This window comes from Entelurus aequoreus, linkage group LG03 (assembly GCF_033978785.1).
Source record: "Entelurus aequoreus isolate RoL-2023_Sb linkage group LG03, RoL_Eaeq_v1.1, whole genome shotgun sequence".
Lineage (NCBI taxonomy): Eukaryota > Metazoa > Chordata > Actinopteri > Syngnathiformes > Syngnathidae > Entelurus > Entelurus aequoreus.
In genome coordinates, this window is record NC_084733.1 from 18,769,805 (window position 1) to 18,786,073 (window position 16,269).

The window sequence follows — 16,269 nt, forward strand, 5'->3', positions numbered from 1 at the left end:
GTATTATCTTTATTCATTTATTGCGATTATTACGACTATTATTCTCTCAATGTTAAGTTTGTATTAACTTATTAATGTATTTTTCATCCATCCATCCATTTCCTACCGCTTGTCCGTCTCGAGGTCGCGGGGGTGCTGGAGCCTATCCCAGCTGCACTCAGGCGGAAGGCGGAGTACACCCTGATATTATTGATATTTTATTTTTACATATATTTTGTCCATCCATCCATCCATTTTCTACCGCTTGTCCTCAGGGTGGCGGGGGTGCTTGAGCCTATCTCAGCTGCACTCAGCGGAAGGCGGTGTACACCCTGATATTATTGATATTTTATTTTTACATATATTTTGTCTATCCATCCATTTTCTACCGCTTGTCCTTCTCGGGGTGGCGGTGGGTGCAGGAGCCTATCCCAGCTGCACTCAGGCAGAAGGCGGGGTACACACTGATATTATTAAAATGTAATTGTTTACATGTATTTTCTCCATCCATCCAACCATTTCTACCGCTTGTCCTTCTCGGGGTGGCGGTGGGTGCTGGAGCCTATCCCAGCTGCACTCAGGCAGAAGGCGGGATACACCCTGATATTATTTATATTTTATTTGTACATATATTTTGTCCATCCATTCATCCATTTTCTACCGCTTGTCCTTCTCGGGTGGCGGGGGGTGCTGGAGCCTATCCCAGCTGCACTCAGGCGGAAGGCGGGATACACCCTGATATTATTTATATTTTATTTGTACATATATTTTGTCCATCCATTCATCGATTTTCTACCGCTTGTCCTTCTCGAGGTGGCGGGGGTGCTTGAGCCTATCCCAGCTGCACTTAGGCGGAAGGCGGAGTACACCCTGATATTATTTATATTTTATTTGTACATATATTTTGTCCATCCATTCATCCATTTTCTACCGCTTGTCCTTCTCGGGTGGCGGGGGTGCTGGAGCCTATCCCAGCTGCACTCAGGCGGAAGGCGGGATACACCCTGATATTATTTATATTTTATTTGTACATATATTTTGTCCATCCATTCATCGATTTTCTACCGCTTGTCCTTCTCGAGGTGGCGGGGGTGCTGGAGCCTATCCCAGCTGCACTCAGGCGGAAGGCGGGATACACCCTGTATTATTTATATTTTATTTGTACATATATTTTGTCCATCCATTCATCGATTTTCTACCGCTTGTCCTTCTCGAGGTGGCGGGGGTGCTTGAGCCTATCCCAGCTGCACTTAGGCGGAAGGCGGGGTCCACCCTGATATTATTTTTATTTTATTTTTACATGTATTTTCTCCATCCATCCAACCATTTCTACCGCTTGTCCTTCTCGGGGTGGCGGTGGGTGCTGGAGCCTATCCCAGCTGCACTCAGGTGGAAGGCGGGGTACACCCTGATATTATTTATATTTTATTTGTACATATATTTTGTCCATCCATCCATCCATTTTCTACCACTTGTCCTTCTCGGGTGGCGGGGGGTGCTTGAGCCTATCCCAGCTGCACTCAGGCAGAAGGCGGGGTACACACTGATATTATTAAAATGTAATTGTTTACATATATTTTGTCCATCCATCCATCCATGTTCTACCGCTTGTCCCTCTCGGGGTGGCGGGGAATGCTGGAGCCTATCCCAGCTCCACTCAGGTGGAAGGTGGGTTACACCCTGATATTATTTATATTTTATTTTTACATATATTTTGTCCATCCATCCATCCATTTTCTACCGCTTGTCCCTCTCGGGGTGGCGGGGAATGCTGGAGCCTATCCCAGCTCCACTCAGGTGGAAGGCGGGGTACACCCTGATATTATTTATATTTTATTTTTACATATATTTTGTCCATCCATCCATCCATTTTCTGCCGCTTGTCCCTCTCGGGTGGTGGGGAATGCTGGAGCCTATCCCAGCCGCACTCTGGCGGAAGGCGGAGTACACCCCTGATATTATTAAAATTTAATTTTTACATATATTTTGTCTATCCATCCATCCATTTTCTACCGCTTGTCCCTCTCGGGGTCGCGGGGGTGCTGGAGCCTATCCCAGCTGCACTCAGGCGGGGTACACCCTGATATTATTTGTATTTTATTTTTACATATATTTTGTCCATCCATTTTGTATCTCTTGTCCTTGAGTTGATTGTATGTGTCAAATTCCAGGGCTGGGGCCAGATCTGGCCCGCCACTTCATTTTATTTGGCCCCTCGGAAGCCTGGAAATAATATGCGTCCATTACGTATTTTGTCTTTTCTTACTGAATATAAATGTTTTTGTTCTTTCCATTTTGACAAAAAAATACCTGTATGGCATGCAATATCATATTTTTTTTAACTTAAATATTATATAATCATGCAACAAATACATTAACATACATTCAAACCATTTTCTGTTATAATTATACATTGTAAAAACATTTAAATGATGAAAAAAATTATAGTAAAATTGTGAAATGTATTGTGTTTTTACAGCATGTTACTGTAAATGAAAACAACAGTACCACAGTTTTTGGACAATAACATTCTGGCAACTGAGCTGCTGTTTTTTAGTGTAAAAAAAACGTGGCACGGTTTTGCCATTTACAGCAAAACACTGCAAAATCTACAATTGTTTTTTACGATTAAAAAACTGGCAGCTCAGTTGCCTGAATTTTACCGTAAAAAAGAGCAGTTTTCCATTTACAGTAAAAAACTGGCAACTGAGCAGCAAGTTGTTTTTACTGTAAAAAAAAAAAAACCAGCAGTACCGGTTTTCCATCTACAGTAACATGCTGTAAAAACACCATAAAGTTTAAGGTAAAATATTGTATTTTAAGGGCTTTTTAGGCGGAATTGCACAGTTCCCATTTATTTAATACTTAAAATGCCCCCCCCCCAAAAAATTACATCCATCGAAAAAACTAAGAAAAAGATGTGTGTTCTTGTCTTACAAAGATATTTTGAATGATAGGCTTTTTTTTAAGTGCAGTTCCCTTTAAAGCAATTAAAAACATCCATCCATCCATTTTCTACTGCTTATTCCCTTTGGGGTCGCGGGGGGCGCTGGGGCCTATCTCAGCTACAATCGGGCAGAAGGGGGGGTACACCATGGACAAAAAAGCAAAAAAAACAAAAAACTGCATATCTTTTTTAGATAGTGCTGGAGGTAAGAATCTTCTTACAACATAGGATTACATCACTGCTGTTAATTCAGTGGTTAATTGTTTAAATAATTAAAAATACATTCTATTCGGAATGTTTTATAATTTTTTGATTATAAAATAATTAAAATATCATGTACATATTTTTAGTATATTTAATATTTTTTTTATGAATTATCTAAAAATAGTGCTCTGCTTCATAGCAAAATAAGGTAACCCACTAACCAAAATAATGGAAACAGCCACCATGGACGGCGTGGCTCGGTTGGTAGAGCGGCCGTGCCAGCAACTTGAGGGTTCCTGGTCACATCCGTTGTGTCCTTGAGCAAGACACTTCACCCTTGCTCCTGATGGGTCGTGGTTAAGGCCTTGCATGGCAGTTCCCGCCATCAGTGTGTGAATGGGTGAATGTGGAAATAATGTCAAAGTGATTTGAGTACCTTGAAGGTAAAAAAAAAAAAAAAAGCACTATACAATTGTAACCCATTTAACATGATCACGCATGATGTTGGTGTATTTTATAAAGGTAAAATGTATATATGTAAAAGCAATGTATATGTACGCAATATTGACCGCTATTGCAAGTGAAGAGTGAAATACTTTTTAGAATAGACTAGATCAGTGTTTTTCAACCACTAGTGTACCGTGAGATATTGTCTGGTGTGCCGTGGGAAATGATGTCAATTCACCTAATTGGGTTAAAAATATTTTTTGCACACCAGTGATTATAATCCGCATCTACTCAGTGGCCTAGTGGTTAGAGTGTCCGCCCTGAGATCGGTAGGTTGTGTGTTCAAACCCCGGCCGAGTCATACCAAAGACTATAAAAATGGGACCCATTACCTCCCTGCTTGGCACTCAGCATTAAGGGTTGGAATTGGGGGTTAAATCACCAAAAATGATTCCCGGGCGCGGCACCGCTGCTGCCCACTGCTCCCCTCACCTCCCAGGGGGTGAACAAGGGGATGGGTCAAATGCAGAGGACAAACTTCACCACACCTAGTGTGCGTGTGACAATCATTGGTACTTTAACTTTAACTTTAAAATAATGTGCCGTTGTTGCGTGTCTGTGCTGTCTATAGTGCGGCAGAGTAACCGTGTAATACTCTTCCATATCAGTAGGTGGCAGCAGGGCCAACAATAAATAAAAAAATATATAAATGAATAAAATAACAATAAATTGCTTTGTGGATGTCGGGAACATTGTTTGTCGTGATCACAATATGCAGACGACAGTGGGAGGCAGTGTGCAGGTAAAAAGGTATCTAATGCAGAAACAAAAAATAAACAAAAGGCGAGTGCCGCTAAGAAAAGGCATTAAAGCTTAGGGATGGCTATGCAAAACAAAACTAAAACTGAACTGGCTGCAAAGTAAACAAAAACAGAATGCTGGACGACCGCAAATACTTACAGCGCGTGGAGCAGCAGACGGCGTCCACAAAGTACATCAGTACATGACATGACAATCAACAAAAAAATAGGAAACACTACACTCAGGAAACACCAAAAAACTCAAAATACGTCACGGCGTGATGTGACAGGTCGTGACAGTACACCTACTTTGAGACAAGAGCTATAGTGATACATGCTTGGTTATGGTTTTAATTTATATCCAACAATTGCGAGAACTACTTTTTACTGTCAATATCAGCTGCTGAGTTTCATTTTTTTTAAAATGTTTTTCACTGGACTAGATGTGTTAGAATAATTGTTTCTAAATTATCACAAAAACTTTGTATTACATGGAGTTCCTGACAAGAAGACAAAAGCTGTCTTTGAAACCTATCAAGAGCAAGGCTACTAAAACTCTACTGTGTAGGGGGGCGGGGCAAGATGAAGGTGTTCCTGTTTTCTCTCGGCGTGGCGAAGTTGGTAGAGTGGCCGTGCCAGCAATCGGAGGGTTGCTGGTTACTGGGGTTCAATCCCCACCTTCTACCATCCTAGTCACATCCGTTGTGTCCTTGGGCAAGACACTTCACCCTTGCTCCTGATGGCTGCTGGTTAGCGCCTTGAATGGCAGCTCCCGCCATCAGTGTGTGAATGTGAGTGTGAATGGGTGAATGTGGAAATACTGTCAAAGCGCTTTGAGTACCTTGAAGGTAGAAAAGCGCTATACAAGTATAACCCATTTATCATTTATTTTGTATGTATGGTAATCAAAAGAAAGATATTGTTCTAACCCAAGGACTTCAAAGCGGAGAGAACCAAGGATCTGCCCAATTTCCAGACCACCTCTTTTTGAAGTATTTTCCGAACTATTTTATGGACCTCTTTTTGAAGTATTTTACGACTAACTCTCTTTGAACTATTTTATGGAAGTTTTTTTGAACTATTTTACGACCTCTTCTTTTGAAGTATTCTGTAACCAAAGGCAACGCTGTTTACGACCCACTTCCCTCTGGAAGTGGAAGCGGTGGTCAGGTGGTCGGAGAAAGTCAAATAAAGGAGGAGGAGTGCAATCTTTTGGGAGAGCGTGCTGGAGACTGTGCAAGAGTACAGTGTGTCCAGGCGTGTCTCCTCAATTGAGTCCAAATTGAATTCTGTCTCTGTTTAATTACTTGCCTCTTGTCTTGTTTAATATATGTCATCAGTGTTTGAACCTGACAAGATTGGTAAATGGGTCACAGTGTGAGATAGGAGTACCAGGAAATGGTGCCAATACGGGCAGAAAGGTGATAAAGGGAACGACATAAACTGGAGCATCACTCCCCTTATCCCCACCCCTTTCCTGGTGGGTGTTGCTAGGGGCAACCGCCGGAGTGATGGAAGGGCAGGGGGAAAAAAAGGTCTTAATGGAGACAGAAAGAGCAGCATCAGCAGCACAGAGGAAGGCTAGAGCCAATCAGGAGGCAGGATGTTGAGAAGCTCCACCCCCTTTAGGAATCGTCACAGCCTGCACAGATGGAGAGAGAGCCCGGCTCACGTCCTTCGTCACTGATGAATGGAGCAGCATCCGCTCTTGGATATATTGCACGGGGGAGAAGCAGGACCATCAGCGGCCATGAAGAGACGACAGAGAACCCCTCAGGATGAAGACAACCTACAGCTCGACTCCAACCAGCCTACGTCCTCACCGCCTCCTCCCGACTCGGTCATGTCACCCTCCACATCCGCGTCCGCTCTCCTGGCGCTGGCCTCCCCGGCAACCCGTCGCTCCATCTCCATGGGCGACTTCCGGAGGGTGACGGGAGCGCTGCTCGCCGCCTCCGAGCCGGGGTCCGCCTCGGCCACAGCCCCTTCCTCCAGGATGGTCACGCCGAGCTCCAGCATGGAGTTCGAGGCCGCTCGCCGCCGCCTACTAGAGGTGGAGGAGCGCCAGCGTGTCATCAGGGAGATGGAGCGACGCCTGGAGGAGCTCCGCGAGGTGTTTGTGCACTCCGAGCAGGAGGTGGTGCTGCACGGGGAGCTGCTCGCCAGGATGTCCGGCGCCTCGCAGCAGGGGGAGATCTACGTGGCTGAGGGGAGCCAGCGCTTAAAGAAGGGCCTCAAGTTCAAGAAGCACAGGCCCACCATCATCTTCTCCTCCATGCTTGGACTGCGAACATGCCTGCCTTGGCCTGTGAAGCTCAAGTAGACCTCTTTTCTGTTGTCTTTTTTGTTTACTACCGAAACGCTTCCACCGTCTTTTATCTCGCTCTCATCACTTCATTTTTGTTTGCACTCCTACCCTGAGGCTGGTCCTTTCAGGTCTTAATATTCAGGAGCTGGCAAGAAGATGCTATTGCCGGTTGTCATGGAAACCGTGCTGCTTTTCAAGTTTGGACCTTGGCAGAGAATTGGTAATGGCTGCCTGAACGTTGCTGCATGGATGAGTCACGTATGAAGTGAGTCACGCTTCACATAGAGTAGGACAATGACATTTTTAGGATGTATCAAAAGGAATTTAATGAGATCAGTCAGAGAGAAAGCGCCAGAATGCGGAGAAAATGTGCCTTGATGTCTCTCTGTGAGTCGTTTGCTAAAACGCTCTTTTTTGGGGGGAGGCACGAAAGACCAGGATGATTCCACCTGTGGCCTCCTGTCTCCTAGCAACCACTGTTTGCTCTCTCTCTGCTCTATCCACACAAAACGTATCCAACAAAGAGATAAACAAGAATCAAGGTGATACTGTAGATGCGCAATGCATTTATTCCATACCTATAGTTGGCACTTAGCAGACGGAAGATAGTCTATCTAAAAAAAAAAAAGAAGAAAAAAAAAGACCTTTAAAAATCTAATAATAGTGTTCATTTGGGTGAACACTGTAAAGCAGCGGTCCCCAACCACCGAGCCGCAGCCCGGTATCGGTCCGTGGATCGATTGGTACCGGGCCGCACAAGAAATTAAAAAAAATAAAATAAAATAAAATAAAATATTTTTTTTCATTAAATCAACATAAAAAACACAAGATACTCTTACAATTAGTGCACCAACCCAAAAAACCTCCCTTCCCCATTTACACTCATTCACACAAAAGGGTTGTTTCTTTCTGTTATTAATATTTCTGGTTCCTACATTATATATCAATATAGATCAATACAGTCTGCAGGGATACAGTCCGTAAGCACGCATGATTGTATTTTTTTATGACAAAAAAAAAAAAAAAAAAAAAAAATACCATCCACCCCGGTCCGTAAGACAAATTTTCAAGCGTTACAAAGAGGTTGGGGACCACTGCTGTAAAGGATAAAACCACATTTGGTGACTTGAAGTCCAGTCATCCACTATAAAGGCATGCAAAATGAGTTCTAACTGGTTTCAATACACAAAAAATAACAATAAAAATAAGATAAAAAGACTAGATTTTAGGGGGGGGGGGAATACTAAAAACCAGTGAAGTTATCTGTTCATGCAGCAAGCTATTTTTACTTCATAAGATATCCTAAATCAAGATTCATATCTAGAAATAAGATAGAAAAAAGTATTTTATTCTGAAAACAAGCATTATTCAACTTGCAATTCTTAAATGAAGCATACTCGGGATGTTGCAGAATATTTTAACAAGATTATTTATATGTGAGGAAAACTAAAATATTTTATTTAAATAGTCATTTTCTCAATTTTATCATTTTTAAACTACAATAGACAGAATATAATTATTCATGCTAAAATTAAGACTATGATGTCCAGTCAATAACTAAAAATAAGTAAATAGCTCTTAAAACTGGGGAAATGTCTGGAAATTAAATGTTAAATCTTGGCAATTGACAAAAATAATGTTAGAAACTGCAAAACCTGCAAAACAATGTACATTATTACATGAAAACTGATGGTTATTATCTTTGGAAAGGAAGAATTGAAGGTACAGCTCATGTATTTCATTGTACAGGTGTACCTAATGTTGTGACCGGGGAGTGTGCACATTAAGCCACATCTATTTGAAGGTGAACCCCCTGAGAGGCTGCAAGCACTCTCAGCTCAGCTTTCAGTGGAAAAGGAAGTGGTGTGTGAGTGCACGAGCGGGAAAAGGCACATGATATTCCAGCATCAATATTTCAGTATACTTTGCTGCGAGTCTGTCACCGTTCAAAATGCTGAGATGGTATATGAAACCCAGTAAGGTTCTGGTCTGGTACCAGTCTGCTTTGCAATCAGGAAGAATGTGAGTAACTTATTAGGGTGTTTTCATTCTTGGTCTCATTCTACCAGTCAGCATTACTTGCACCTGTGCGAACACTCTGGAACACTTTGAAGCAAACCGGTGTCACTTCAGATCACTTCACTGTGCAATTGCATTGGAACACCAAGTGATCCAGGTTCACTTCGCCTCGTCTTCTCTCTTTGGTCGCAAGAACGTAAACAAGAAGAAGGTCAGGCATACACATTTGTGAGTCAAAAAATAATAAAATCGCAACATACCTCGAAAGGGACAAGCGGTAGAAAATGGATGGATGGATGGAGTACAGAATCGGACTCTGTTGATAACTTTACAAATTGTGTTTTAAGATGACATGCTAACCATAGTCGTGCTAAAAATTGTGATAGAAAAATGTGAACAATAAAAGGTGGCGAACAGACTAGTGATGAAAAAGCACTAATAATTGCAACATGGCACCATATTGGCTTTTGTTGATAACTTTAATAATTGTACTGTGAGATGACATGCTAACCGTATACATGTCGAACTATGTGAGATCTATCTCCTCTCTTACTGGTCGCAAAATGTAAACAAGAGGGCATTTATGCATACAGACTATGAAAAAGCGCTAATAATCACAACATGAGCGCTAATAATCACAACATGATGCCATATTGTTGTTTAATACGTTTAATAATTGTGCTAACCGCGTCCATGTGAGATCGATCTCTTCTCTTATTGGTTGCAAAATGTAAACAGTAAGAAGGTCAGGCATACACATTTGTGAGTAAAAAAATGACAACGAAACGAAAGGGACAAGCGGTAGAAAATGGATGGATGGAGTACAAAATCGGACTTTGTTGATAACTTTACAAATTGTGCTGTAAGATGACATGCTAACCATATTCATGCTCAAAATTGTGATAGAAAAATGTAAACAATAAAATGTGGCGAACAGACTAGTGATGAAAAAGCGCTCATAATTGCAACATGGTACCATGTTGGCCTTTGTTGATAACTTTTTAATAGTGTCGTAAGATGACATGCTAACCGCATACATGTCGAACTATGTGAGATCGATCTCTTCTCTTACTGGTCGCAAGATGTTAACAAGAGGGCATTTAGACTAGTGACGAAAAAGCGCTAATAATCACAACATGACGCCAAATTGGCCTTTGTTGAAAAGTTTAATAATTGTGCTAACCGCATACATGCTAAACCAAGTGAGATGGATCTCTTCTCTTATTGGTTGCAAAATGTAAACAGTAAGAAAGTCAGGCACAAACATTTGGGAGTAAAAAAAACGCAACATTTTGCAAAATTGGCCTTTGTCGATATTTTTAATAATTGTGCTGTAAAATGACATGCTAACCATATTCATGCTAAAAATTGTGATCAAAAAATGTAAACAAGAAAATGTGGCGAACAGACTAGTCATGAAAAAGCGCTAATAAGTGCAACATGGTACCATATTGGCCTTAGTGGATAACTTTACAAATTGTGCTGTAAGATGACATGCTAACCATAGTCATGCTAAAAAAATTGTGATACCGGTTTCTTCTCTTATTGATCAAAAATGTAATCAATAAATGTGATGAAAAAGCACTAATAATTGCAACATGGTACCATATTGGCCTTTGTTGATAACTTTTTAATAATTGTGTAAGATGACATGCTAACCATATAATATCATACAACATGTCGAACTACAGTATGTGAGATCGATCTCTTCTCTTACTGTTCGCAAAATGTAAACAAGAGGGCATTTTTGCATACAGACTTGTGACGAAAAAGCGCTAATAATCACAACGTGATGCCAAATTGGCCTTTGTTGAGAAGTTTAATAATTGTGCTAACCGCATACATGCTGTGAGATGGATCTCTTCTCTTATTGGTTGCAAAATGTAAAAAGTAAGAAAGTCAGGCACATACATTTGGGAGTAAAAAACCGCAACATTTTGCAAAATTGGCCTTTGTCGATATTTTTTATAATTGTGCTGTAAAATGACATGCTAACCATATTCATGCTAAAAATTGTGATCAAAAAATGTAAACAAGAAAATGTGGCGAACAGACTAGTGATGAAAAAGCGCTAATAAGTGCAACATGGTACCATATTGGCCTTAGTGGATAACTTTACAAATTGTGCTGTAAGATGACATGCTAACCATAGTCGTGCTAAAAAAATTGTGATACCGGTTTCTTCTCTTATTGATCAAAAATGTAATCAATAAATGTGATGAAAAAGCACTAATAATTGCAACATAGTACCGTATTGGCCTTTGTTGATAACTTTAATAATTGTGCTGTAAGATGACATGCTAACCGCATACATGTCGAACTATGTGAGATCGATCTCTTCTCTTACTGTTCGCAAAATGTAAACAAGAGAGCATTTTTGCATACAGACTTGTGACGAAAAAGCGCTAATAATCACAAAATGATGCCAAATAGGCCTTTGCTGAAAAGTTTAATAATTGTGCCAACCATGTGAGATTGATCTCTTCTTTTATTGGTTGCAAAATGTAAACAGTAAGAAAGTCAGGCACACAACTTTTGGGAGTAAAAAATACCGCAACATTTTGCAAAATTGGCCTTTGTTGATACTTTTAATAATTGCGCTATCAGATGATACGCTAACCGCGTACATGCCTACTCATGGGAGATTGATCTCTGCTTTTATTTACAAGAAGAACATTTGGCGTTGGTAAAACAAATAATCACAATGTGGAGAAAGACGATTGTTCATAACTTTAATGATGTGCTTTCACACACATAAAACTGTTAACGGTCAATGGTCAAACCTGATTGATTTGATAGTTAGATTGAGGTCACGATAATTTGGAAAAATTTGGTCCGCATCAGAATGGATTACTATGTTTACACCTGACCAAGCAAAATCCGCCAATAGAGAAAACTAACCGTTTGGTTTGCCTTAAAGGGACGTCAAAGTGAAAACACCCTAAAATGCACAAGTTACAGTAAATAGAATGTCAGCTTTGATTGTTTTTCCCCGTATCAACTCTTTTAAAAGGGCTCAACGGATCTGTTTGATATGGGAACACAGTCGAGCAGAAGGGAGACTTATCATCTTTTTAAAATTCCTTAATAGCCATAACAACCTTGTAATTGAATTAAGTCTCGATCAAGCATTCCACTCAGCCAAGGTGAACGCCTGCGTGCCATCTTTGGGCACATCTCAACCAAACAATTTTGAGCAAAGAGCTACAGTGCAAATTAGGCCTTTATACAGTACATGTATTCCTGATTCTACTGTATATGTACAGTAAATAGAAATATAGTGCTATACAACGGGCCTATAGCGCTTCTCATATGCCTTATGCAATGTCTGTGCATTGGCAATGATAACACTGTTGACATAGTGATGGTAAAGTGGCAAACACATCCAAAAAGGACACAACAATGGTGTTTTTAGGCTACTGAAAACATTTCCCAAAGATCTCGAGGCCCACGTCCAGAATGAATGTAACGTTGACTATTTCTAAAGATCTTTGATTGTTGACTATTTAATGTAGTAATTGTGATCCTGTCTTGTTTGGACCTCTGAATTGAAAACATTTTCTTATTGACCTTATTTAAAATGTTCATGTCAGCCGGTAAACACATAATTGCATTTTGTTAGTTCAAAAAAGACATACGAATTTGATCTAACGAGTTAATAAAAAAATGTTGTGCTAAACTAAAAAAATTAATTATGTGAAACAGGCTGATGTTGAAAACATTTAAAATACAATTATAGATATACTGTATACACAATTGAAATGTAAAAATATATTTTTTCCATGTTATTTTGTAAACAAATGTGTAGATTTGTGAGTTGTATGCTTTTAATCTGTTTCTTTCTTCAAATCACTTGTTTTGCTATAAACTCCACTTTCAGCACTAATGTTTACTATCTTATTGGCCCTCACAATGATTGTAAGTGTTCATTTTTCAATTCACAGCCTTAATTCCTGACAATTAAATGAGCTAAAATTCTAATAGAATAAAACGCCTACAGCTGTTTTGTTTTTTTTGCAAACATGTTTTGTCCTGCACAGAAAAAGAATGAATGTTCCTCAAATGTTTTCTCCTTACTTTTTGACTGTCGTTCCATGTGTATTTTCTGGACTGTTTATTTAAGCGCCGGGCTGCAATGTACGAGACAGGGACACATCATTAGGATTAAATGATTAAAACTGTTACATAAGATATAAAGCTGTTTTTTCTGTGAATTCCTAATGGTTCCGTTCGGATTCAGCAGAAGAGGACACATTACTTTGCATTGGAATGGCAGTATTATGTTGTAATTTAATCATTCACTTCTCCGCTAGATCCTCTTTACTGCTGAATGTATTAAAATCCGAGTTAGATAACGGCGACTTTAGATTAAAAAAAAAAAAAAAGGAAATGCATCAAACGGCCAACTTAGTGCTCATTATTGTAAGCCAGGGTATGTGAAGTTACATTAAGCTGATGTTTTCGCTTTTGCTCACTTAATGGACGCATTAAGCACATCTCATGGTTTACATATGTATATGTAGGATGTTACATTTCTATATTATAAGAGCCAATAAGGCAAGCTTTTTCCAATAAATCCAGATTTATTCATTCTTGCATTTTGATGGATTAGCATCCCACAATGTATTGTGCATACATACACTATGAACATATATACAGCACAGATCTAGGAAAGGGTATGTGTGTGTGTGTGTGTGTGTGTGTTTGTGGGCTAGAAATAGCATCAATATTATTTGGGACTTTGTTACATAAGTGACAGGTTGGACAGTCATCATACTGGACACAGGGTCGGATGAAGCAGGCGCACTACAGCTGCCAAGGGAAGGGGTGAGCTTGGAGAAGAGCACAGAGGCAAGCATGATGGGAATACTAAAGAGGGTGGATGCAGCTGTCAAATTGTACAAACTTATTTAGATTCCTAGCCTTCTCAAAAGATAGCTCATTATTGTGAGATGTTAAAGTAACAGTAGATTTATTATTGTGGTATGCAGTGGTGTACAACACATCACACTGACAGCCTTTTTTAATATTTTCCCATTAAAACAACTCCTGCACAGCCCCGAGTATGATGCACATTTGATTACATTTCCCTGACTACACTATAACAATTATTTGTTTCTTTTAAAATACTTTAACGGGAAGAAATACATGTAATTCCGTGTGTACATTTCCTGAAGGTGCACATTTTGACATCCTAAATCCTAAACCATTGTTGAGCACATACCAAAAATAACGATCGCAATATTTACCCTCTTTCTCTTTTTCACTTCCTAATTATGAATTGCAACCGTGTATACCAGGGGTCCCCAAATTTTTTGACTCGGGGGCCGCATTGGATTAAAAAAAATTGGCCGGGGGCTGGGCTGTAATATACATATACATATATATACATATACATATATATATATATACATATATATATATATATATATATATATATATATATATATATATATATATATATATATATATATATATATATATATATATATATATATATATATACACACACACACTACCGTTCAAAAGTTTGAAACAATTTTGTGGAATAGCCTTCATTTCTAAGAACAAGAATAGACTGTCGAGTTTTCTGGCCATTTTGAGCGTTTAATTAACCCCACAAATGTGATGCTCCAGAAACTCAATCTGCTCAAAGGAAGGTCAGTTTTGTAGCTTCTGTAACGAGCTAAACTGTTTTCAGATGTGTGAACATGATTGCACAAGGGTTTTCTAATCATCAATTAGCCTTCTGAGCCAATGAGCAAACACATTGTACCATTAGAACACTGGAGTGATAGTTGCTGGAAATGGGCCTCTATACACCTATGTAGATATTGCACCAAAAACCAGACATTTGCAGCTAGAATGATAAACAAATGATAAATGGGTTATACTTGTATAGCGCTTTTCTACCTTCAAGGTACTCAAAGCACTTTGACAGTATTTCCACATTCATCCATTCACACACACATTCACACACTGATGGAGGGAGCTGCCATGCAAGGCGCTACCAGCAGCCATCAGGAGCAAGGGTGAAGTGTCTTGCCCAAGGACACAACGGACGTGACTAGGATGGTAGAAGGTGGGGGTCGAACCCCAGTAACCAGCAACCCTCCGATTGCTGGCACGGCCACTCTACCAACTTCGCCACGCCGTCCCCAGAATAGTCATTTACCACATTAGCAATGTATAGAGTGTATTTCTTTAAAGTTAAGACTAGTTTAAAGTTATCTTCATTGAAAAGTACAGTGCTTTTCCTTAAAAAATAAGGACATTTCAATGTGACCCCAAACTTTTGAACGGTAGTGTGTGTATATATATATATATATATATATATATATATATATATATATATATATATATATATATATATATATATATATATATATATATATATATATATATATATATATATATATATATTCCAAGCCCAATGATTTCACGTTATCGATGGGAAAATGCATTTTTAGACAATATGATTTGCCTGAGCGGCTAGGAGACACCGAGCGGTAGAAAATGGATTAGAAAGGACAGATTTTTAAAAAAGATAATTAAAAGAAATTTAAAAAATGTATCGTAATTTTATTTTTTTTTTTTTTTTTTTTAACTTGGGACTTCCCGCGGGCCGGATTTTGGACGCTGGCGGGCCGGATTCGGCCCGCGGTCCGTAGTTTGGGGACCCCTGGTGTATGCAGTACATTCGGAAAGTCACTTTTTCCACATTTTGTTTTGTTACAGCCTTGTTCCAAAATGGAATAAAGTCATTTTCGTCCTCAAAATTCCACAAACAATACCCCATGATGACGATGTGATTTATTTATTTATTTTTATTTTTTTTAAATATGCACATTTATTAAAAATAAAAAAATCACATGTACATAAGTATTCACAGCCTTTGCTTAATACTTTGTTGATGCACATTTGGCAGAAATTACAATTACTGTGGGGGTGTTTTTCAGAGGCAGGAAAAGGGAGACTAGTCGGGATAAAGGAAAAGATGAATGCAGGGATGTACAGAGACATCCTGGATGAAAACCAGTGGTTCCCATCCTGGAGCTTGAAAGGTGCTGCAAAGAGGAATGGGCGAAACTGCCCAAAGGTTGGTGTGCCAAGCTTGTGGCATTGTATTATGTAAATGGTAAATGGGTTATACTTGTATAACGCTTTTCTACCTTCAAGGTACTCAAAGCGCTTTGATACTATTTCCACATCCACACACACATTCACACACTGATGGCGGGAGCTGCCATGCAAGGCCCTAACCACGACCCATCAGGAGCAAGGGTGAAGTGTCTTGCTCAAGGACACAACGGATGTGACGAGGTTGGTAGTAGGTGGGGATCGAACCAGGAACCCTCAGGTTGCTGGCACGGTCACTCGCCCAACTGCGCCATGCTGTCCCCCAATTTAAATTAAAACAATTTGAGGCTGTAATTGATGCCAAAAGGTGCATCAACAAAGTATTGAGCGAAGGCTGTGAATATTTATGTACATGTTTTTTTAGTTTTAATAAATTTGCCAAAAAATGTTTAAAAAAAAAACCTTTTCACATTGTCATTGTGGGG

At 39.6% G+C, this 16,269-nt stretch overlaps 1 protein-coding gene across 3 annotated transcripts in view; it reads left to right on the top strand.

Annotated features, from left to right (window-relative positions):
- The first annotated feature begins 6,106 nt into the window (after positions 1–6,106).
- LOC133646253 (TMF-regulated nuclear protein 1-like) overlaps positions 6,107–16,269 on the top strand; it is a 34,648-nt gene continuing 24,485 nt past the window's right edge. The window contains exons 1-2 of one of the 3 annotated variants that reach the window (XR_009825258.1): positions 15,125–15,803; positions 15,884–15,923. Coding sequence is in view for 1 of the 3 variants with exons in the window: in XM_062041424.1 (XP_061897408.1) it covers positions 6,128–6,700 (573 nt within the window). In the remaining 2 variants the exon portion in view is untranslated. Of the gene's footprint in view, positions 6,951–15,124; positions 15,804–15,883; positions 15,924–16,269 lie in introns of those variants that run through there. The other 2 variants (XM_062041424.1, XR_009825259.1) reach the window with 2 other exon arrangements.